The 23,331-nt window shown below is 41.6% G+C and overlaps 1 protein-coding gene across 1 annotated transcript in view; it reads left to right on the top strand.

Moving 5' to 3' along the window:
* Positions 1 to 23,331, top strand: part of LOC311247965 (CUB and sushi domain-containing protein 1-like) — a gene marked incomplete at both ends in the record, with an annotated part of 213,058 nt that overhangs the window by 99,980 nt on the left and 89,747 nt on the right. Inside the window, 3 exon segments of the mRNA XM_084338937.1 lie at positions 3,907 to 4,018; positions 4,021 to 4,062; positions 16,237 to 16,428. Coding sequence (XP_084195063.1) covers positions 3,907 to 4,018; positions 4,021 to 4,062; positions 16,237 to 16,428 — 346 coding nt within the window.

Genomic DNA, 23,331 nt, shown 5'->3' with positions numbered 1-23,331 from the left:
TCTCTATCTCTCTCTCTCTCTCTTTTTTTTCTCTCTATCTCTCTCTCTTCAGTTCAGGAGGCCAGTGCCTCCGCCACCTTTGGAGGGTCTAGGTCAGGGGTCAGGAACCTTTTTGACTGGGAGAGCCATAAAAGCCAAATATTTCGAAATATATTTAATTGAGAGCCATATAGTATTTTTAACGTATAATGAATTAAATATGTCTTACTTTTAATGCGACTTCTGGTGCTGCATGGTTTTGCTGATGGCCTTGTAATCTGGTTCATACGTGGTGAGGTTGAGCTTCATGCAGGCGTTGAGGCTTCCATCAGTTAAACGTGAGCGTAGGTTGGTCTTAATGTTCCTCATATGCAAGAATGACTGCCCACATGCATATGTAGAGCCAAACATGGTCAATATACGGCAATACTCACACTGCATTGTGTGGTATGTCACAGGAAGCTCGTTCCAAGTTTTTAAGAATCAGCTGGTCTTCAGGTTGAAGATTTTTAATTTCTGTCCACTTGTGTTCCCTTGCCAGCTCTGCTCGCTATATCTTCAGCTACAGATACTATTAGCTGTATCTTCAAAACTAATTTCTGTTTACTTTTAAATGACACAGTATTATTAAGAAATATCACAAGTATTAAATTTTTAATTTTTTTTTTTTTTTTTACTCAAAATATTCTGGGAGCCATATGCTGTCACCAGAAGAGCCATATATGGCTCGCGAGCCATAGGTTCCCGACCCCTGGTCTAGGTGTATAATAATAATAATAATAATAATAATAATAATAATAATAATAATAATAATAATAATAATAATAATAATAATAATAATAATAATAATAATAATAATAATAAATAATAATAATAATAATAATAATAATAATAATAATAATAATAATAATAATAATAATAATAATAATAATAATAATAATAATAATAATAATAATAAAATAATAATAATAATAATAATACACTTTATAGTTTATGCTGTTTATGTTTAAGTTTATGTTTATTTAGGATCAAATCAAATCACTTAAAAAAAATCCCCCCATAGCTTTTGCACTTGACAAAAGCTATTCTTCCTGGGGTCCGGCACTTACAACCAGGCACGTGCACACATAGAGGCCAAGGGGTGCCTGAGCACCTGCCTTTTTGAGCCTCAACAAAAAAGTGCCCTTTTTGAAAAAAAAAATCAAATAATTTTTTTTTTTTTTTTTTTTTTTTTTACTGTTACGCATATAGACTGCCCTTCCAACTGAAAAATGTCAGGATAGAATCAAAATATTAGGTAAAGAGAGAGAGATGCCCCATATTCCATTGCAGTTTGCACGGCCTCCTCAGCATGCCTCTCCGCGGACCTATATATTTTATGCATAGCGTGGGTGGTGATGATGATCATGATAGAAACCGCTGTTGAATGCTGGTATTACACTCATTGAGGGACACAAAGAAGTCAAGTCCGATGGGATTTGGGAATCTCAAATACAAATCGGGATTGGAATAAAAAATGCATTTATATTAAACAATACAGAATATACAGCACTTCTTGGGGTCTGTAGGGTAAGCACTTATTCCCTCCCCCCCTGAACATTTATGGAGATGTATGGGCCTTTTAAGTCAATGATAAAAGTGTCTTTCAAGGATAAGTGAGCTCCTGCACTGATTATTATAGTTCAATATTCAATATTTGATCACCAAAAACCCCCCCAAAAAGCATAAAAAGGGGGCCCCCCGCCCGAAAAGGGCCCTTACAAATCGCGCTCGCGCGCTAAGCGCGCTCGCTTAATATATATACACAAGTGTAGTGCCCTTTTCAGCCTTTGAGCACCTGCCCCTCTAAAGTCCTGTGCACGTCCCTGCTTACAACAATACAACAATATTCAATACATTACATCATTATCAACATTAACATCAATTACATCATCAATTACATCATTATCAACATCATTAACAATCTCATCCTCAGTTAGGATGATATTGTACAAGATATTTATTAGTAAAAAGTATTAAAATAAAATACTTAAAATCAAATAAATAGTGCTTCCTGAGCAGCACTCACTGCCATCAACATAAATACAATTAACATTCAATTGGTTTTCACCGCTATGCCATAAGGATCCAGAACAGCGCTGCCAAGATCCTGATGAGAGTCCGTAAACACGATCACATAGCCCCCATCCTCCACTCACTACACTGGCTCCCCGTCTCATCCCGGATCAATTACAAAATCCTGATGCTCACCCATAACTGCATAAACGGACACGCACCCCTCTACCTTCAGGAACTCATCACTCCACAATCCTCCACCCGCACCCTCAGATCCGCAGGTAGCCTGCTCCTTCGGGTCCCCAGTACCCGGCTCTGCACCATGGGTGCCCGAGCCTTCTGCACGGCTGCACCACACCTGTGGAACAGCCTCCCCATCCAGCTGAGGGCACCACAGAGCCTGGACTCTTTTAATTCATTATAACTTTGTACCTCAGCGCTGACCTTCATTGTTTGTTTGTTGTATTGGTTGTGCTTTTTTATTGCTCTCTATTGTCTGTTAACTGCCTGAGCTGTTACTGGATACCTGAATTTCCAAGGGGATTAATAAAGTATATCTATATATCTATCTATCTAATATATACAGGTGATTAAACTGGGTATAAGATATATGAATGAGTACTACTGAGTGCTAGTACTAATTACAAATGAGTACTGTACTGAGTGAGTTTAGCCAATTAGCATGACCTTTTTGTGGACCAATCGACCAACTGATTGTTTCTTATAAGCACTCAGTTTCTTTCATTTGGGAAGACAAAATGGCAAAAAGATTAAAGCAATGCATAGTGTAAATATCTGGTGAAAACCTTTGCCATTTTCAAAAGACAAATAGCTAACCCTGGTGATGGTGGGTGGCCTGATCTGCGATGCTACTACTGTAGGCTAGTTTTGGCAAGTGACCTTTCCTACTTAAAAAAAACTGCTGCTTAAGTTTCAAAATCCCCTGCCTTATCAGACAGAGAAATGTACACGAGAAGGCTTTGTTCACGCAGGACCACAGCTGCATGAACCATGGATGAAGCCAGGAGTGATCTATTAATAATAATCTTCCTATAGCTGTAAGCAAAGCCTTGAGACTTGGGAACAGCCAGAGAACACGTTACCCATGAGAACCACAGCTATTACCTTGTCATGTCGTTGTGACCTTGTGTCTTACTTGAATTGAAGGAGTGCATTTGTATCCATTGTGTGAGTATAGTCCACGATAAGGAGATATTTCCCTGCTCAAGCAAATAGAGACAATTGGCACCTTGATATTCTAAACTCTATAGGTAGGAGGTCAACATGACGTCCGTTCAAACCTATCCTAAATTAAATGTTCTCAAGTGTATAAAGGGTCATACTGTTCCTGGTCCTCTAAGCTCCACAATAAGACCTGACACATAGTCGTCAAAATTAAATTAATTGATTCCTGAAAGGTTTTCTTTTTTATACTCTGCGGCATTGGAGCGGAACAAGCTTCCAGTGGCCCTGAAAAACATCGAAGATGGGGGAAGCTTTAGACGTGCCACAAAGAAATGGCTAGCCATTGAATTATAGAGTAGCCACGTCTAGGAAGGAGAGGGTAGGGCGTATCTGTTAGTCTCTTGATAGTATATATGTAGAAGTGAAATACATTTATTCTGATGATCTATGTTTTATTATGATGCTCTATGTTTTATTATGATGCTCTGTTTTATTATGATGCTCTGTTTTATGATGTCTGTCCATGTCCAAAATCAGGGACCATGATGGAAATAAGTGCTTGCACTCTTCTATGTTTTATCCCTTGGACGCTGTCTTTTACTCCACAATAAAAATCAATCCACTGTGATAATCTGCAACTGAACTATTCTCACAGTATGACGTTCTCTCTGTGTGTTTGATTGGCAGGTCTATGACGGCGACGACAGTACTTCCCGTCTCCTTGGCAACTTCACCGGCGGCGACATGATGGCCGACATCGTCAACAGCACGTCCAATCATCTGTGGCTCGAGTTCAACAGCACGCCTCGGGAACCAACCAGGGCTTCCGCCTCTCCTACACCAGTGAGTCGGCTTCAGCGCCCAGTACAGGACGCTCTCCTTCAAGAGGACATCTCTGCTCCATGACCATCATCTCCTCATAATGGACTGAGAGAGAGAGAGAGAGGAGAGAGAGAGAGAGAGAGAGAGAGAGAGAGGGATAGAGAGAGAGGAGAGAGAGAGAGGGACAGAGACAGAGACGAGAGAGAGAGAGAGAGAGAGAGAGAGAGAGAGAGAGAGAGAGAGAGAGAGAGAGAGAGAGGAGAGAGAGAGAGAGAGAGAGAGAGGGGGGGGGGAGGGGGGAGAGAGGGGGAGAGAGGGGGAGAGGGGGAGAGAGAGAGAGAGAGAGAGAGAGAGAGAGAGAGAGAGAGAGAGAGAGAGAGAGAGAGAGAGAGAGAGAGAGAGAGAGAGAGAGAGAGAGAGAGAGGGGGAGGGGGAGGGGGAGGGGGAGGGGGAGAGGGAGAGGGAGAGGGAGAGAGCTACAGACTCGCAATTATGAAGGCAATCATTTCTGGCATTTCTAAAATGACAGGACCTCCTTTCATTCATAATGGTGGATCACCTCCTCTAGCGGTTGCTGTGCCCGTACAGGGCTCAACAGTGCGAGTGCTTCACCTGCATTTTTACAATTAAACATTGATGTGAACTGGAATAATTATTTACGAGCACAATACAGACGTACAGATTACATCCTACAAGCCGAAAGACCATAGGTCAGTGACTGCATTGAGCAAAATGATCTATTCGACTGTCAGGACCTGTCTCCCAGACCAGCGTCATGCCACTGGTACAGCAGGTGGTTATTACTAACTGAAACAGACCAGGATTCTCCATCAACTCACCCCTACATCCACCCATACTGTACATCCACCCATCCATACTGTACATCCATCCATCCATCTGTAATCCAGATGCTCTCTAGCAGGGGCGGAGCTAGGGGGTGGCTACCTGGGCTCAAGCCCCGGATGTATTCTGAAAAGCCCCGAATCTATTTAAAAAAAATAAAAATAAAAAATAAAAAAAATTAAAAAAATGTTTTTTTTTTTTTTTTTTTTTTTTCAATTCATCATTGTTACATGAAAATATGTTTGCACCAGATTTAGAAGAAGCTAATTTCCATCTGTGGTCTATCCAGCTGCTAACTGTATTTGAGTGAGTTAAGTCTTGGTGTTATGGTAGACTCAGATCTAAACTTTAAATCACAATCAACAAGTTGACAAAAACTTAATTCTTCCACCTTAGAAACATAGCTAAAGTACGGCCATTTATAAATCAAAAGGACGCTGAAAACCAGATCCATGCCTTTATCTCAAGCCAACTCGACTACTGTAATGCACTCCTTACCGGCCTCCCGAAAAAATACGATGATAACTATTTTATTGCAATGCACTATTGCATTATTTTATTCTATTTTACAAACTATTTTATTGCACTGCACTATTTTACTTTGTATCAGTGAATCATAGACGCCTGGCCATAAGAGCATTCGGAGCATCTCTGCTCTCCCACTATTGAACTTGGGGGAGCAAAGGTATGATCTTGCTCCACCACTTTTTGATTATATGAAAAATATGATATATCCCCCCCAATATATAAATCTAACCATAACTACGTTATGGTTAACTGAGTTTTATAGTGAAAAGAGCAGCTTTATTGGTCAAGATTGAAGGCTCTATATTGCAGGAAATTGCACGTACAGGTTCATTAAATTCAAAAAAGATCTGTCGTGGATCTTCCAAACCAAACCCCTCCAAACCACCCCTTGCCTGCCAAAAAAAAAAATATAAAAAAAAAAAATATATATATATATATATATATATATTACAAAAAAAAAATAAAAAAAAAGGGGGCCCATCTGGGCTAAGCCCCGGATCTCCTACAACCCTAAATTCGCCCCTGCTCTCTAGCTACTGGCAGGCGCTTGTCTTCAGAACAGCCACGTAACGCTGCCTGTCAGGAGTAGGGGTGGGAATCGCCAGAGACCTCACGATGCGATACTATCGCGATACGTGCGTCACGATACAATATTATCGCGATACAATATTATCGCGATACTATTATATATCGCGATATTTTGCGATATTCTTTATTTTTTTTATTTTTTTAAATTGTATTCATTATCTTTTTCAACTGCAAAGTGAAACTTTGTCAACATGTTTTATCTAATAAAATAAAGTTCAGTCTGTTCATCTCACTGCAATCATTTTTATTGCAGAACATGGTATTTTCTCAAGCAGACAGATGTCAACACTGTAATCTGTGTTGCATGTACCTGACAAACTGAACTGTTTGTATTACAGTCATATTTCACGTGTGTGTGGACTACTGTACTATTACAGGTATTGAAATGAACAATGCAACTTCCTTATACATAAAAAAAATAAAAAATAAATATGAATAATTAAATATCGATACTTGGCGTCCCTGTATCGATTCAGTATCATCACGCAAAGTATCGCGATACTACTACGTATGGATTTTTTCCCCCACCCCTAGTCAGGAGTGTATGCCTTCGCTGGCTTTGTTGCACACATTTGTAAGTCGCTTTGTGTGAAAGCGTCGGCTAAATGACAACAAGATGTCAATAGCATCCAGTCCCATCCAGTCCCCCACCTAAAAGGAGCCAACGCAGGTGGTGAAGCAGGGGTGATTTAAATTAGTGAGTGAGTTCACGCCAACGGGAAACTTACTGTGTGGTTTCAACCTCGTCACACCCACATCCATCCATCCATCCATCCATCCATCCATCCATCCATCCATCCATCCATCCATCCATCCATCCATCCATCCATCCATCCATCCATCCATCCATCCATCCATCCATCCATCCATCCATCCATCCATCCATCCATCCATCCATCCATCCATCCATTCAACCATCCATCCATCCATCCAAAGTCCCCTTCCTAAAGTGAGTAGGTAGAAAATAAATAGACTGTAACCCAGGGAAGCAGATTCTCTCAACAAAGGAGCGCTCAACCTGTAACCGTCACACTATACAGGCCAGCCTCTGTCTCAGCTCTGTTTCTCTGAATGGCTGTCGAGTGCCTCAGGTCCATTATAGACTGGAGAGGAGTGAAAGAGTGAGTGGGAGAGAGATAATGTGTGCGGGGGGGGGGGGGCGTTGGTGTAAGTGTGCTATTTGTACTGTATTCGTTTTGTGTTTGTAGTGGAAAACGGCTATGAAACTAAGTTCTACCAAGGAGCAGACTGTGAAACTAACTTTATATGTATACTAGAGATCAGGCTGTGAAACTAACTTTATATTTCTACCAGGGAACATGCTTTGAAACTAACTTTAGATTTCTACTAGGGAACAGACTGTGAAACTAACTTTATATTTCTACCAGGGAACATGCTTTGAAACTAACTTTAGATTTCTACTAGGGAACAGACTGTGAAACTAACTTTATATGTATACTAGAGATCAGGCTGTGAAACTAACTTTATATTTCTACTAGGGAACAGGCTGTGGAACTAACTTTATATTTCTACTAGGGAACAGGCTGTGAAACTAACTATATATTTCTACTAGGGAACAGGCTGTGAAACTAACTTTATATTTCTACTAGGGAACAGGCTGTGGAACTAACTTTATATTTCTACTAGGGAACAGGCTGTGGAACTAACTTTATATTTCTACTAGGGAACAGGCTGTGGAACTAACTTTATAGTTCTACTAGGGAACAGGCTGTGAAACTAACTTTATATTTCTACTAGGGAACAGGCTATGAAACTAACTTTATATTTCTACTAGGGAACAGGCTGTGAAACTAACTTTATATTTCTACTAGGGAACAGGCTGTGGAACTAACTTTATATTTCTACTAGGGAACATGCTGTGAAACTAACTTTATATTTCTACTAGGGAACAGACTGTGGAACTCACTTTATATTTCTACTAGGGAACATGCTGTGAAACTAACTTTATATTTCTACTAGGGAACATGCTTTGAAACTACTTTATATTTCTACTAGGGAACAGGCTGTGGAACTAACTTTATATTTCTACCAGGGAACAGGCTGTGAAACTAACTTTATATTTCTACTAGGGAACAGGCTGTGAAACTAACTTTATATTTCTACTAGGGAACAGGCTGTGAAACTAACTTTATATTTCTACTAGGGAACATGCTTTGAAACTAACTTTATATTTCTACTAGGGAACAGGCTGTGGAACTAACTTTATATTTCTACCAGGGAACAGGCTGTGGAACTAACTATATATTTCTACCAGGGAACAGGCTGTGGAACTAACTTTATATTTCTACTAGGGAACAGGCTGTGAAACTATAACTTTATATTTCTACCAGGGAACAGGCTGTGGAACTAACTATATATTTCTACCAGGGAACAGGCTGTGGAACTAACTTTATATTTCTACTAGGGAACAGGCTGTGAAACTATAACTTTATATTTCTACTAGGGAACAGGCTGTGAAACTAACTTTATATTTCTACTAGGGAACAGGCTGTGAAACTAACTTTATATTTCTACTAGGGAACAGGCTGTGGAACTAACTTTATATTTCTACTAGGGAACATGCTTTGAAACTAACTTTATATTTCTACTAGGGAACAGGCTGTGGAACTAACTTTATATTTCTACTGGAACAGGCTGTGAAACTAACTTTATATTTCTACTAGGGAACAGGCTGTGGAACTAACTTTATATTTCTACTAGGGAACATGCTTTGAAACTAACTTTATATTTCTACTAGGGAACAGGCTGTGGAACTAACTTTATATTTCTACCGGGAAACAGGCCTTGAGTATATGTTTGATTGGAGATAATGGACTGTGGATTTAAAACTCCACCAGACAGGTTCGCTCCACAGAGAGAGATTCAAGCGAGGCACGGAGACATAAAGGGGATACATACATTTCAGAGAGAGACCACAGCATTTCATTAGTTCAGAAGAAAGATGAGCTATTGAAAAGTCATTGTTCTAGGACTGAAAGAAAATAAAAAGCACTTATTGTTCTTGCTGAAAATGTGTGAATGCCAGCTTACTTTCATATTTAGTTTCTAGTTAATTTTGGGAGAATTCAGAGTACTCAGCATTAAACACATGTTTTGACTATAACTACTATAACTACTCAACAACGACAAAACCACTCATCCAGTAGTTAGAGTAGCCAATCCTGCTGGCAGTGGTGGAAAGTAACTAAGTATGTTTACTCAATCACTGTACTTAAGTACAATTTCGAGCTACTTGTACTTTATGTGAGTATTAACATTTTTGGGAACTTTATACTTTTACTCCACTACATTTCAAAGGAAATGTTGTACTTTTTTACTCCACTACATGTATCTGAACCCATTAGTTACTACGGTAGTTACGTTGAAGAAAAGGACTTTGCATAGAAAACATAATATATTCAAAATAAAATATTTATGAAGATTATGTACTTTCACATTTGAAGCCGGTCAACTTCAAGAGGACGTAATCAGAGCAGCGTAACTGGACCACATACCACTTTAACACAACCTATAGAGGTCAATGGATACACAAACGTCATGTAGAATGTGTACTTATAAGATACTTAAGTACATTCAGTAGAAAATAATTGTCTACTTAAGTAGAAGTTGAATGGAGGACTTTTACTTTTACCAGAGTACTCATTAAGTATTTCTACTTTTACTTAAGTAGAGGAACTGTAGGGCGGCTGAGTAGCGCAGTGGGCAAGGCGCTCGCCACTAACGCAGGAGCTGATGGGTATCGAGCCCAGCTCTCGGCTTTGCTACCGGCTTGGCCGGCCGTCATACTAACACAATTGGCAAGTGTTAGAGGGTGGGAAAGCCGGTGGGTGGGGATTGGACGTTGTGGACAGCGACTCCTACAGGCCGGTTGGGTGACGCCGGTGCGGCGGAAACAGGACGTATCGGGGGCTGCGTGAGCCTCCCACGCGTTACTCCTCCTCGCCACTGAGAGTTCGAGCTGCTGCGGTGAAAAGATGGGACAGGCTGCCTCCTCGTGTACCGGAGGGGACACGTGATGCAAGGCTTCTGTACACACTACAGCCGACCAGTGGGGGGCATAGTCTAGCAACGTTCAAGACGGGGGAGGGGAGAATTGGATAATACGAAATTGGGATGGGAGAAAAAAATTGAAAATGGGGAGAAAAAGTGGATACAAAAAAAAGTAGAGGCACTGTGTACCTCTTCCACCACTGCATATTTATACTTGCGCTACATATATCTTTGTAAATGTTACGATGAACGATTGTGACTGTATTCTCAGGGTATTTCTCCGGTTCCATACTCCATTGTATTTGCCTACTCTGGTTTGCATTGTGAATTAATTGGCCATCAGAAATGCAAGCTGAGTCCCCAATGAGACGTAGAACAGATCTGAATCGGGCGTTCCAGTGTCTCAATAGGTTGAATATTAGAATCACCAGAGGCCCCGCAATACAATATCATATCACAATGCAATATATTGTGATTAATTACATTATGTTATTCAGATTTCCCAGATGGGCAACCTTTGTGAACATCTGCAATAAAAGAATATACAACATCTGTTTCATCTGATAAGATACTGTTCACCTCACTCATGCATTTTTATTGCAATACAATGCTCCGTCGATTCTTCCCCATTAACTATGCTAGAACACGAAGGACAACTGTCTCTGATCAGATCTTCGTGATCATTGTTAAATTAACAGATTAATGTTCCCGTCATACTCATTTACCATTTACTGGTCATCGCCTTGAGCAGGAACGTGCAGCAGACTGCAAAATGCAATGACAACTCAGAGTCCAGATGACTGGTCAACTACCAATGTGAATTTCCCCTGAAATACGTTATGAAATATTAACGGGAGACATGACAATAATATTACTTAATATATAGCACAGCGGGAGAGAGGATTAAAACAGGAGCGAAACACTGAAATGAGGTAAATTGTCTACATTTGAAAGCCATCTCAGCAGTGAAATCGTGTTCTCGGTTCTCGAGAGCCCTGAGGATGACGTGACTTCTAGCCGGCGCAGCCATCTTGTTCCGCCATCTTACAAAATGTTCTGAATTGAAATGAATTCAAATTAAATATTTGTTGTTGACCGAAAAAAGGCAACCTATGTGCAACGCTTCATCCAAATCAGCTCTGTAGTTTTCGAGATTAGCTGCAGATAGACAGATACATGAACGCACGCACGCACGCACGCACGCATGCACGCACGCACGCACGCACGCACACACGCACGCACGCACGCACGCACGCACGCACACACACACACACACACACACACACACACACACACACACACACACACACACACACACACACACACACACACACACACACACACACACACACACACACACACACACACACACACACACACACACACACACACACACACACACACACACACACACACACACACACACACACACACACGCATAATTCCCCTCCAGGTTGCCGCCTCACAGAGATAATGATCACAATGGGTGTCATTCCCCTTTAAGTATCAGCCAAAAACATGTTACTCGGCACATTTAAGGGGCTGCACAATGGTTGAAGACACAATCCTACTGTGTGTGTGTGCGTGTGCGTGTGCGCGTGTGCGTGTGTGTGTGTGTGTGTGTGTGTGGAGGGGGGACGTGTGTATGTCAGTGTTATTAATGAAAAATTCCTGGCCCATTGTTCTTTTTGTTGATGAATAACTTCGTTAGGAGAATAAGCTACAGTACCTAAGGGACTGTGCGTTATTTATGGGGGGGGGCTGGCTGGGGACTGATGTTGTTTTAGTTCATTCCCCCCCCCCCCCCCCACAGACACACCTCGAGACCCTCCCCAATTAACTGGGAGAAAATGGAATCAAGCGGGGGGGTCTGTTCCTGCTCGAGATCAACCTCACACAGTGCAGATAGGATAGCGGTTGTGGTTCTGCAATATAGGTCTCCAGAGATGTACACACGCAATGAATAATATTATCAATTTGATTGGTGATCAGTTAAGACAAGCTTTCTCTAGGCTTTTGAAAATGTAGGGGATACCTTGCTGGTAATGGAGCAGCTGATTTCTCTTGACGCACAACTTTCCAAAAATGATTACTAATATTTGCGTGGGTCCAAACAAAGATACAAGGCAGTCATACAAGTTGTTTTTGATGGTGAGCGTGGTGGTGGTGGTAATGTCAAGCCCTGCAGTGCTTGCAAGAGTATAGGCTCAGAGAGTCGAGACCTGAGTGTAATATTCAAGTGCATGGTGCCCCACTTTGGCAAAATGGTCCAATGTGGTCTATTGAATGAAAGACGAAGAAATCTGAAATATGACGTTATGTGTGTGTGGTCCACCAGTGTAGCTACTGAGCCATGCATAACATTAATGAAAACTTTAAGAGGATGTTTTGCGTGGATGCTGATTGGCCAAGACAGTCCATTAACACAATGGAGGCCAAACCCGAGATAAGTCGGGTTAACTCGCCAGCGGTTGGGTGCCAGACCCGAGATTTCTCGGGTTTTGGTCGTTATTTCTTTTATTCGATATTCCCATTCATAATCCATCGAGGGAGCCTGTGTTATCATTGGGAATGAGTCTGAGATCGCAAACGTCCAATACCGCCACCTGCCGCCATGCGGCCGGTATTGCACATCCTTTGAAACTCTCTGGCTTGGGCTGTGGGTCGATCAAAAAAATCCGGGCCGGGTTTTCCTTGTCGGGCAGGACAAGCGTTTATAACGAATGGATTGAGGAGAATCAAGCACTCCCAGTTCATGTTCTTTGGTGGATTATGTTGGCAACACGATCGACATTAATACTTGGAATGGCGATCAGATAATTGGAATATTCTTTTAGGAGTAAATCCTAGTCAAGGTAAGGGCTATATGGTATCAATCTTGCGTTGATCGGATCCAAGAATCCATTCACTGCGATCCAACCGTACTATATGTGTCATGTGTGTGTGTAACGTATTCCGTTGGTGACGATCAAAGCATAAGAAAACGACCCCCCCCCCCACCCTTTCATTAATTCGTGATGAAACATAATACCGATAATATAGCGTTGATTTCAGATTGATTGTTGATACAGGCTAGAAACGGCACGGTTTTGAGTGAAATGCACTAAGCGCTGCATAGCGTCGTTTTCTGGGATTAGACAGGATTACTCTAAAACTATACTGATATTCACCACGGTATAAAACGGGAATGTATGGAATTCTTTTTTTCTTTTTCACAAATTGAACGATAGATACTCAAATGGGCAATAGTATTATATCCATAGCTATGATATATAATATAGTTTGAGCCCTGCAAACACCGCCATGTATCCGAAGCGGTGGCCTTCTTACCACACGGTACACAGCGCCCTCTGGCGCTGTAAGTGTTAAGAGAGTAGAGTGAGAACTATTACAACAAACATTGCAAATAAAAACATTGCAAACATAAAAAATACAGGTCCCCCAAAAAATATTGATATCCCTCCCCCATTTCCAGCCACCCCGAAACGCACAGTCCCTAAGCAGGGTTGTCCTTACAGCTGCCTTCAGTTTGAACACATCCATACAGAGACGTCTCTGAAAAGCTCATCAAGCGGAAGTGCAGAGTTCTTTCTTTCTTTTTCTTTCTTTCTTTCTTTCTTTCTTTCTTTCTTTCTTTCTTTCTTTCTTTCTTTCTTTCTCTTTCTTTCTTTCTTTCTTTCTTTCTTTCTTTCTTTCTTTCTTTCTTTCTTTCTTTCTCTCTTTCTCTCTTTCTTTCTTTCTTTCTTTCTTTCTTTCTTTCTTTCTTTCTTTCTTTCTTTCTTTCTTTCTTTCTTTCTTTCTTTCTTTCTTTCTTTCTTTCTTTCTTTCTTTCTTTCTTTCTTTCTTTCTTTCTGTCCAATGTGGGTGGCATAGTGGTTCGCACACTGTTGCCTCACAGCTAGACGGTCCCGGGTTCGAGCCCGCCAGGGTGGAATCTGCATGTCCCTCCCCAGTCCACGAGGCTCTGTTCCAGAAGGTCTATCTCTCTCACCTTGGCCTGTTAACGACTTGAGAGATTAATAGCTCTTCTAATGGCCTCATTATATATAGACAGTGTCGAGGATATTATGGATTTATTGTATCCAATTAGGACAGACAGAACCCTAGATATTTTTTTACGTATTTCAAGAAATCTTGCCAAGTCAAATTTGCTGGCAGATTATCTTACTTGTTTCAAACACATATTTGTTTTATTTTGGTTCTCTCTCCTGAGTTCGATAAAGTGAGAACGGGATACCAGAACATGTATTTTGTGTGTACTGCAGAGTGGAGGGACTGGGAGACCCATGTTACTGAACAAACACTCTATCAGTGATGATGGCTGTTGGAATGTAGAGCTATTCTTTTAACATGTAGACCACACTTATTTTAACAAAGAAAATATCACTTACAGCACCTTTAATCTTATAAATATATAATATTTTGTGTTCTCTTCAAGCCGATTTAGCTGGACGATAAAGCAGTTCCACTGGGTTGAGAGGCACCTAGCTGTCTAGCCAGCTAGCTTTGCAATAGCCCTGTGCCCTGGTCACAATGAGGCCAATCACTGTTGATGGAAACACACAACATGTGCTTCTTTGACTCTGTTATGATATGCAACTATGATATGCAACTCCCGGTAAATGTCCAACCCCCCTCCCAAAACCGCCCCCCACCCAATGTACAGTTTCCTCCCCCTCAAATGTATATATTCTCTTTTAGAAACTCTGTCTGTAAATAAACAGTACTGTATATTTGTATATCGTGCATGTCATAAATGTTATGAATTGAAAATGGGGGACCCTGATGTAAACAAGATGAAAGTCTTTCTCTGGTCTGCATCCCCTTAACAATTGTGTGTATTGAGCCGTACTGTATTGTACCCATTCTGCAATTTGTGGTCGTTCTGGTAGAATATAACCAAATAGAAAATGAATGGGTGAAACTATAATAAAGCATGTAGTAGTACATGGTACTAGATGGTACTGCAGGGTACAATAGTACCACATATTACTACCAGGTATTACATGAAACTACAGTACATGGTACTTAAGGGTATTTAACTGTACTATAGGGTACTACATGGCATTTGTTTGAATTATATTGAACATTTACGTTTGATTGAAATCTTTATTGGTTCTCGAAATGAACAATGAAGTTTTACCCTCATTTGCAATGTCGTCGAGATTCAAAAGAGGTGGAAAGAGAAAAAAACAAAAACAAAGAGAGATCAAATTAAATTAAGTTCAGACTGAACCCGTGGGACCTTATTAAGTGTCCAATCGTTTGGGCGGGTAGAATAAGGTCCATAATTCCAAACAAGCATCATTGATTGAATGTTGCATCAATTTCCTTAAAGATAAACGGATACCAATGTATATATTTTCTATGTAATCAGAATCCTCTATTATAACCCCCTCCCCCAATCCCAGAACAATTACTGTGATTGGTTGGATAGATGCAATCGCGTATTGCCTCTGGACAGGCACCGGAGAGAGGCACTATGGAATGTCCAATAACAAATGGGCTCTGGTGACCATTCTGCTGCGGTGTGTGTGTACGTGTGTGTGTGTGTGTGTGTGTGTGTGTGTGTGTGCGTGTGCGTGTGCGTGTGTGTGTGTGTCGAGCGAGCGAGCGAGAGAGGAAGAGAGAGAGGGGGGAGAAAGAAATAGAGCAGTAGGCACTTGACAATTACGAACACACTTCGTAATTCGACTCTTTACAGTCTATACTAGAACACACTCATTTCTTTGTTTAACGCCACAATTCCCACTGCTTTCTTAATTTTGCGGGAAATATGACATGAGCTTCCTCCACGAGCAAAGCAAGTCCCAGCGTGACAGAGAGAGAGTGAGTGCCGTCGTGAGGGTTAATTATGTCAGATTGTACCGACAATAACGTTGGATGTTCCTGAAAAAGCCTGTACCTGCAGCTGCTTCGGCCGTCACTCCAAAGGGCTTCATGGCCACTTGTTGTCTTTCAAAAGAGCTACAGCGTTTCGACGGACACTAATAATATACTTTACTGCGTTGGTGCTCTCTCTCTCTCTCTACAAAGTTTTAACAAAGTGTGTGTGTGTGTGTGTGTGTGTGTGTGTGTGTGTGTGTGTGTGTGTGTGTGTGTGTGTGTGTGTGTGTGTGTGTGTGTGTGTGTGTGTGTGTGTGTGTGTGTGTGTGTGTGTGTGTGTGTGTGCGCGTGTGTGTGTGTGCGTGTGTGTGTGTGTGTGTGTGTGTTCTTGTCCTATAGGTTTTGAGCTGGTGCGATGTGAGGAGCCGGGTGTCCCTAGTTACGGCTATAAGATCCAAGACGACGGTCACTTTGCCGGCACGTTTGTGCTGTACTCCTGTAACCCTGGCTACAGCCTGCATGGCAGCAGCACCCTCAACTGCCTGAGCGGGTACAGACGGGTCTGGGACAAGCCACTTCCTGCCTGCATAGGTCAGTACACTAACTAGTATAGACTAGTGTTTGGGAGAAACCACTTCCTTCCTGCATAGGTCAGCAGTACACTAACTAGTATGTACCAGTGTTTGGGACAAACCACTTCCTTCTTGTATAGGTCAGTACACAAACTAGTATGTACCAGTGTTTGGGAGAAACCACTTCCTTATTGCCTAGGTCAGTACACTAACTAGTATGTACCAGTGTTTGGGAGAAACCACTTCCTTATTGCATAGGTCAGTACACTAACTAGTATGTACCAGTGTTTGGGAGAAACCACTTCCTTATTGTATAGGTCAGTACACTAACTAGTATGTACCAGTGTTTGGGACAAACCACTTCCTTCCTGTATAGGTCAGTACACTAACTAGTATGTACCAGTGTTTGGGAGAAACCACTTCCTTATTGCATAGGTCAGTACACTAACTAGTATGTACTAGTGTTTGGGACAAACCACTTCCTTCTTGCATAGGTCAGTACACTAACTAGTATGTACCAGTGTTTGGGATAAACCACTTCCTTATTGTATAGGTCAGTACACTAACTAGTATGTACCAGTGTTTGGGACAAACCACTTCCTTCCTGCATAGGTCAGTACACTAACTAGTATGTACTAGTGTTTGGGATAATCCACTTCCTTCTTGTATAGGTCAGTACACTAACTAGTATGTACTAGTGTTTGGGATAAACCACTTCCTTCCTACATAGGTCAGTACACTAACTAGTATGTACTAGTGTTTGGGACAAACCACTTCCTTCTTGTATAGGTCAGTACACTAACTAGTATGTACCAGTGTTTGGGACAAACCACTTCCTTCCTGCATAGGTCAGTACACTAACTAGTACATACTGTAAATACAGTATTTACATACTGTAAATACACCAAATGTAAATGTACATACTGTACTAGTGTCAGGGACAAACCAGGTCAGTACACAAACTAGTATGTATGTACTAGTGTCTGGTACACTTACTCTATACACCACAGTTAAAACGTTTGGAACTATTTCTATTTAAAATAACCAGTCTAGTCGTCAAATGTTCTGTTCATCAATGAATCCCCCATGTGCATCAATGACAGCTTTTGCAGACCTCACGCCACACTTCCTGTACCACTTGCCACGGGTGTGATTGGCTTTTAGGGCACATCTCACGGATGCTACAATGCCACAAAAGCTCAACAGATCAGGTGATTGTGCTGGCCAATCACAAAAGCTCAATAGATCAGGTGATTGTGCTGGTCAATCCACCAGAGGCAGTACTCCTGCTGGCTGCTTGTTCCCCTGCTTCCTGCTGCATGATGAAATTGGCACAGATCAAGCCTTGACCACAGGGGGTGGGCATGCCGTTGTAAAATGGAGTGATACCTGCTATGCCTAAACCATTTCCAATCCTGGGCTAACAAAAATCAGGATATGGGAAAAACTATTCACTAACTATTTGTCAAAATATTTGGAAGAACACACTTTAGTTTTGACAGAATCTGAGGTGACGGAGTGTATTGAGTTTTTCCATTATTCAGTAACAGCAATAAACCAAAGTAGGCTCCATGAATCTACTGAATTCTGCCTATACAGTTATCCAATAAATACCCAGGGTGGTAGGTTCAGAGGCAGCAACTTTGAGGCATATTCTGTCAGGCTGTAAGACTAGTCTTTCTCAAGGTCAGTATACAGTACATAGTGACATACCAGGGTTTTGAAATGTTTAGTGGCAGGAATTGAAAGCAGAACAGGTGAATTCAGAATGTATTCGGGTAAAGAGTGCAGCCATTACATTTGTCTGTGAGGGAAAGAAATGTAGAGGAGGTAGGTTTTTAGGTAGGCATGAGTCAGGCTACCTAAAGGGGAGCTAATGATTGGGAGATGTGTACATTTGGGAGGAAAAACGTGTTGTTCCACGAGAGATAGTTAGCACTAACTTGAGGCCAGACCTTGTGACCTGTGGTTCTGGGACACTGGAACTAACTGTTGAGCCTTCCCGAGGTGTCGTGGGCCTAACTTGACGAAACACAGGCGATGGGAGTGCCCACCCGATAATTCTGGTGATGTTGGGTTGTGGTGGCCATTAGGGGCCATGTAGTTAGAGGTATGTAACATCAGCATTGGCAATACCTGGAAAGGGGCATGGGTCTGTTGAAGTTGGCAATGCTGTGTGGTGGCTGTTATGGTGCCATGTAATATATTTATAGGGTGTAGTTCCATAGTATTTATAGACATGTTCTTTTTGGCAAGGTGATTGGGTTTCTTCATTGAGCGCGTATCCTTATCATTAGGGCACAAATATCTTGTGTTTTATTATAAATTAATTATGTATTACTCCCTCTCTTATATTACTTAAATAATAACCATGATTGAGCACTCCCTCTTATATATTACTTTAATAATAACCATGATTTAGTATTCCCTCTCACATTACTTAGATAATACCCTTGATTTAGCACTCTTTTTTATATATTACTTGAATAATAACAGTGCAGACTGGATTATCAGGTAGAAACTCTATGCTTCCTGTATAGGTTAATATGTTAATTATCATGCTGTTGTAGACGAAACCAAAGAATGATTCACGATTCCACAACAACATCTGCCAGGTCATTAAGGCCCATCAGTAAGCTCTCACTTTAATGAGAAACTCAGAATAAAAAAACAATAATATATTGTGGTTTAAAACAGGAATTAATCACCAGCCAGCCAGTGAAATCCTTTAAGAACTCACCAGCTTCTAGCTGTTAATTTAACACCAGCACTGTTGATAAATAATGTCGAGAGAGAGAGAGAGAGAGAGAGAGAGAGAGAGAGAGAGGAGAGAGAGAGAGAGAGAGAGAGAGAGAGAGAGAGAGAGAGAGAGAGGAGAGAGAGAGAGAGAGAGGAGAGAGAGAGAGGAGAGAGAGAGAGAGAGAGAGAGAGAGAGAGAGAGAGAGAGAGAGAGAGAGAGAGAGGAGCTGCTTACAGACTCACAATTATGAAGGCACTCATTTCTGGCATTTCTAAAATGACATGACCTCCAGTACCTTCATAATGGTGGATCACCTCCTCTAGCGGTTTCTTTGCCCGTACGGGGCTCAACAGAGCGAGTGATTCACCTGCATTTTTTTACGATTAAACATAGATGTGAACTGGAATACGTATTTACGAGCACATTGTGCAAGTAAAGATTACATCCTACAAGCCGAAAGACCATAGGTCAGTGACTGCATTGAGCAAAATAATCTATTCGAGAGGAGAGAGAGAGAGAGAGGAGAGAGAGAGAGAGAGAGAGAAGAGAGGAGAAGAGAGAGTGAGAGAGAGAGAGAAGAGAGAGAGAGAGAGAGAGAGAGAGAGAGAGAGAGAGAGAGAAAATGTAACCCTACCAACTGTGTAAGCTATATGCAATGACAATCCGCTGTCAAACAATAGCAGGTTTAACTTTTTACAACATGAAAATGAAAATGGCAAGTTGTGTTGGTACATCCTAAATAGTTAACACATCTATAGGATACACTTCCCGACTAGCATGGCAGGTAGTCTGACAGTCTTTACTGGCCAGAGAGAAACAAATGTACTGCAGCAGTGACTGGCAGTGTGTGGTGTGTGTGGGCGTCAGGTGTGTTCATGTGATTCCCTGCAAAACCCTCTCTGTTCCTCTGTCAGGATCTCAGTAACAGATTCAATCTAACGTGGTGGTTAGAGCTGTCCGTTTTTGGTTGAAAATCAGTAAGTCGTTCGAACCCAATAAAATGTAATGTAAAACTGTAACGGCGTATCTTAATTATAATTGGAGGGCAGTGAGCCCTTCTATTTATTACACAATATGTCCATTGTCTGTCCAATCTTACACAAAGTGTCCCAGATGAATGCGATCACACTAAAAAGTAACGAATTGTCTTCCAAAATTAGCATTCAGCGGTACTGTTTATAGGTGAAGTCTTTAATAAAAAGGGCACGTTCCCAAAACCGTCTTGCTCTCTCTCTGCCATAGTCTGCTTCTCTCTCTCCTTTTTGCCTAGCGACTTGGCTGCTGCTGAACACAGCAGATGTGGGAACAGTGTGCAAGTTTATCCAAACTAATCAAATCGTATGGCAGGGCTTGGCGCTTACTATTTTTTCCCAAGGAGCACCTGTGCTCCTAAATGAAAAAAAGTTGGGAGCACCGTGAAACACGTTTGTATCTATACTTTTCTTTCAGTAGGGTCGGGTATCATTTGGATTTGATTGATTCCAGGTCCGGTTCTTCTTGTTGCATCTGTTTCTTATCAAATCTCTGTTCTGATTATTTTTTTTTTTTTTTTTGATCTTTTTCCCCCTCCATTTTTTTCCTCCGATTTTCTCCCATCCCAATGTTAGTCGTATGCCAATTCCCAGTCCCCTTCCTGGTCGCTGCGCACTTACCCCCCACAGTCAGATCATCTGGGAGAGTGGAGGCTATCACGTGCTTCCTCCGACACACGTCCAGCCAATCAACCGCTTCTTTTCACCTGGCAGCGCGCGGATATTCTCCGAGAGGGCGTAGCGTGTGGAAGGATCACACTATCCCACTCAGGTCCTATCCGCGCTTAGCAGGCGCCCCGACCGAACTGTAGGAGTCGCTGTTTACAACGACCCGGACCCACCCCAACAGCTTCTCCCACCCTCTAATACAGCCAATTGTATTAGTTGTGGACGGCCAGCCAAGCTGGTGACAACCCCGGAGCTGTGAGCTGGATTCGAACAGGCGAATCCAGCTCACAGCTCCGGGGTTGGTGACGAACGCAATCTCTCTGTTCTGATTCTAATATTTTTGGTGCGGGGAGAAAATGTAACATCAAGAACGAAAATAATTCGACCTTTCATTCTTGGCAGATGTAGGCTGTAGTCAGTAAATTGTGAACCATGACATGAAGGTATATTTTTCTCTTAACCTGCTTTAGTTTTTGTCATTAATTTACATTCCTGATGTATTATGACAGGAATACATCAACGGACGCTTATTCAATTAATATAGTTATGGATGATAATGCATTTTGCTTATCAATTATCTAAGGAAGGAATGTAAGCCGTTCACCTTAATTCACTGCTCGGTGACATTAATCCACTCCTTCTGTGTTCATCTTCCCCGTCATAGCTAAAGTGAAAGGAGTTTTATTTAAAAGGGGGATTAACTGGAGGTGGTAGCGTTCTCTGTGAACTTGCATCGACGATTATTGTCAGTTTGGGTGCCTCTAATATAAAAGACGAATGTCAGTATATTGTTACACTCGAGAGTCTCACATAGCCTGACCTCTCTCCACATCCACGCTGCATTAGCGCTTGTGCACCACAGGAGATATTATAACTCAGGTGTAAGTGCTAACATTACTACCGCATGCATGAGACCACAACAAAACAGTCAAAAAACGGTGCACGGAGGGTTGAAGCATATGCTTTGTCATATAATTTATAAAGCAATTATTGGTCAGCTCCCTGTTTACCTCGGTTCATCCCTCACCATCACATCAAACCCATTTTACAGCTTACGATCCCAGGACTATTTATATGCCTCAGTACCCCAGAACCCGCACAGAGTTTGGGAAAAAGGGGCCTTCATGTTCTCCGCTCCCCTCTGCCTGGAATGGACTTCTCAACACAACTTTGAAACTGCAGGCCCTCGCTACCATATCTGATTTTAAAGTTCAAATGAAGGGCATTTTAAAGAATGAGATGGGAGAATGTCGATGCTTCACTGCATGATGTGGTGTTATATTTTATATTTCTTAACTTGACCTTCTCTCTCCCCAGCAACCTCCAGCAAAGCCTCATCTTCCCCTCCTCTTTCTCTACCTTTTACCCTACCCTACAATCCCAATCAATCTTGTTTGGCTGCAGTTCAAATGTATCCCCTTGCCCCCACTTTGCCTTTTATGTCTCTGTCTGTGTTTTGTGTATTTGTATGTTTGTTTTTGTTTTGCTGCCATTTTGCCCAGGTCTTGCTCGAAAAAGAGATCATTGATTGATCAAGTGACTACCTGGTAAAATAAAGGTTAAATACAAATATATTGGAGCTGCTTCCTTGCTGCACAAAATACTATCGCTGCAGGCAGTGTTGTAGTCGAGTCACTAAAATCTCGAGTCCAAGTCGAGTCTCGCGTCCCAGTGTTTGAGTCCGAGTCACCAAAGAAGAGCCAGAGTCGAGTCTGAGTCGAGTCCCCATTACCCTAGTCCGAGTCCAAGTCATTAAGGTTGAGTCCACTCCACTCTGGCACTCAAAGAGCTGACATACAAATAAAAAAAGGTCTACATTGAACATAAATGACACAGCGGGCACCATTTCAAAGGGGAGTTTATTTACCTGAATTTGATGGAATTTGATGTACAATCCGTGTAAGCAAAGCGCACGATTCCAGGCGTCTCTGTAGGCGTCTTAAGTACTGAACATGAGGGTATCGATGTGAATCCGCATGTACAGTATGGTGGAACAACACACATGTCTGCCCTTGCTTGCAATTAAATAATGTTACGGTATTAATATAGCCATCAATATCTTATGCCAAATGATTAGGGCCTGTTATAATTTTTTAAAATTTTTTATAAATAACTGTATTTATCAATTAACAAGTCCGAGTCCTCGTCTGCACCTTCCGAGTCATCAGTGTTCAAGTCCAAGTCGACTCAGAGTCCTGGACTTACAGGTCAATGAAAGGTCAAGACGAGCCTCTGCTCACACACTTTGCCGACAGAACCATAGACATTATATAAAGGCTAGATGACTCACCCCGCGCTGTCGGCCAATGGAGACCGACGATGCCACATTTTCAAAAACGATTTTCAAACGTTTTAAATTTATTAATTTTGTATCCACTTTTTCTCCGTCTTTTTCAATTTTTCTCCAATCCCAATTTAGCCGTGCCGATTCTTCCCTCCCCTGTATTGAACGGTTGCTCGCATATGCCCCCCCCCCCCCCCC

The sequence above is a fragment of the Notolepis coatsorum genome, assembly GCF_963971535.1.
Source record: "Notolepis coatsorum genome assembly, contig: SCAFFOLD_268, whole genome shotgun sequence".
In the NCBI taxonomy this organism is placed as follows: Eukaryota; Metazoa; Chordata; class Actinopteri; order Aulopiformes; family Paralepididae; genus Notolepis; species Notolepis coatsorum.
The sequence above is the reverse complement of the archived record's forward strand: the minus strand, read 5'-3'. Positions and strand labels throughout refer to the sequence as shown.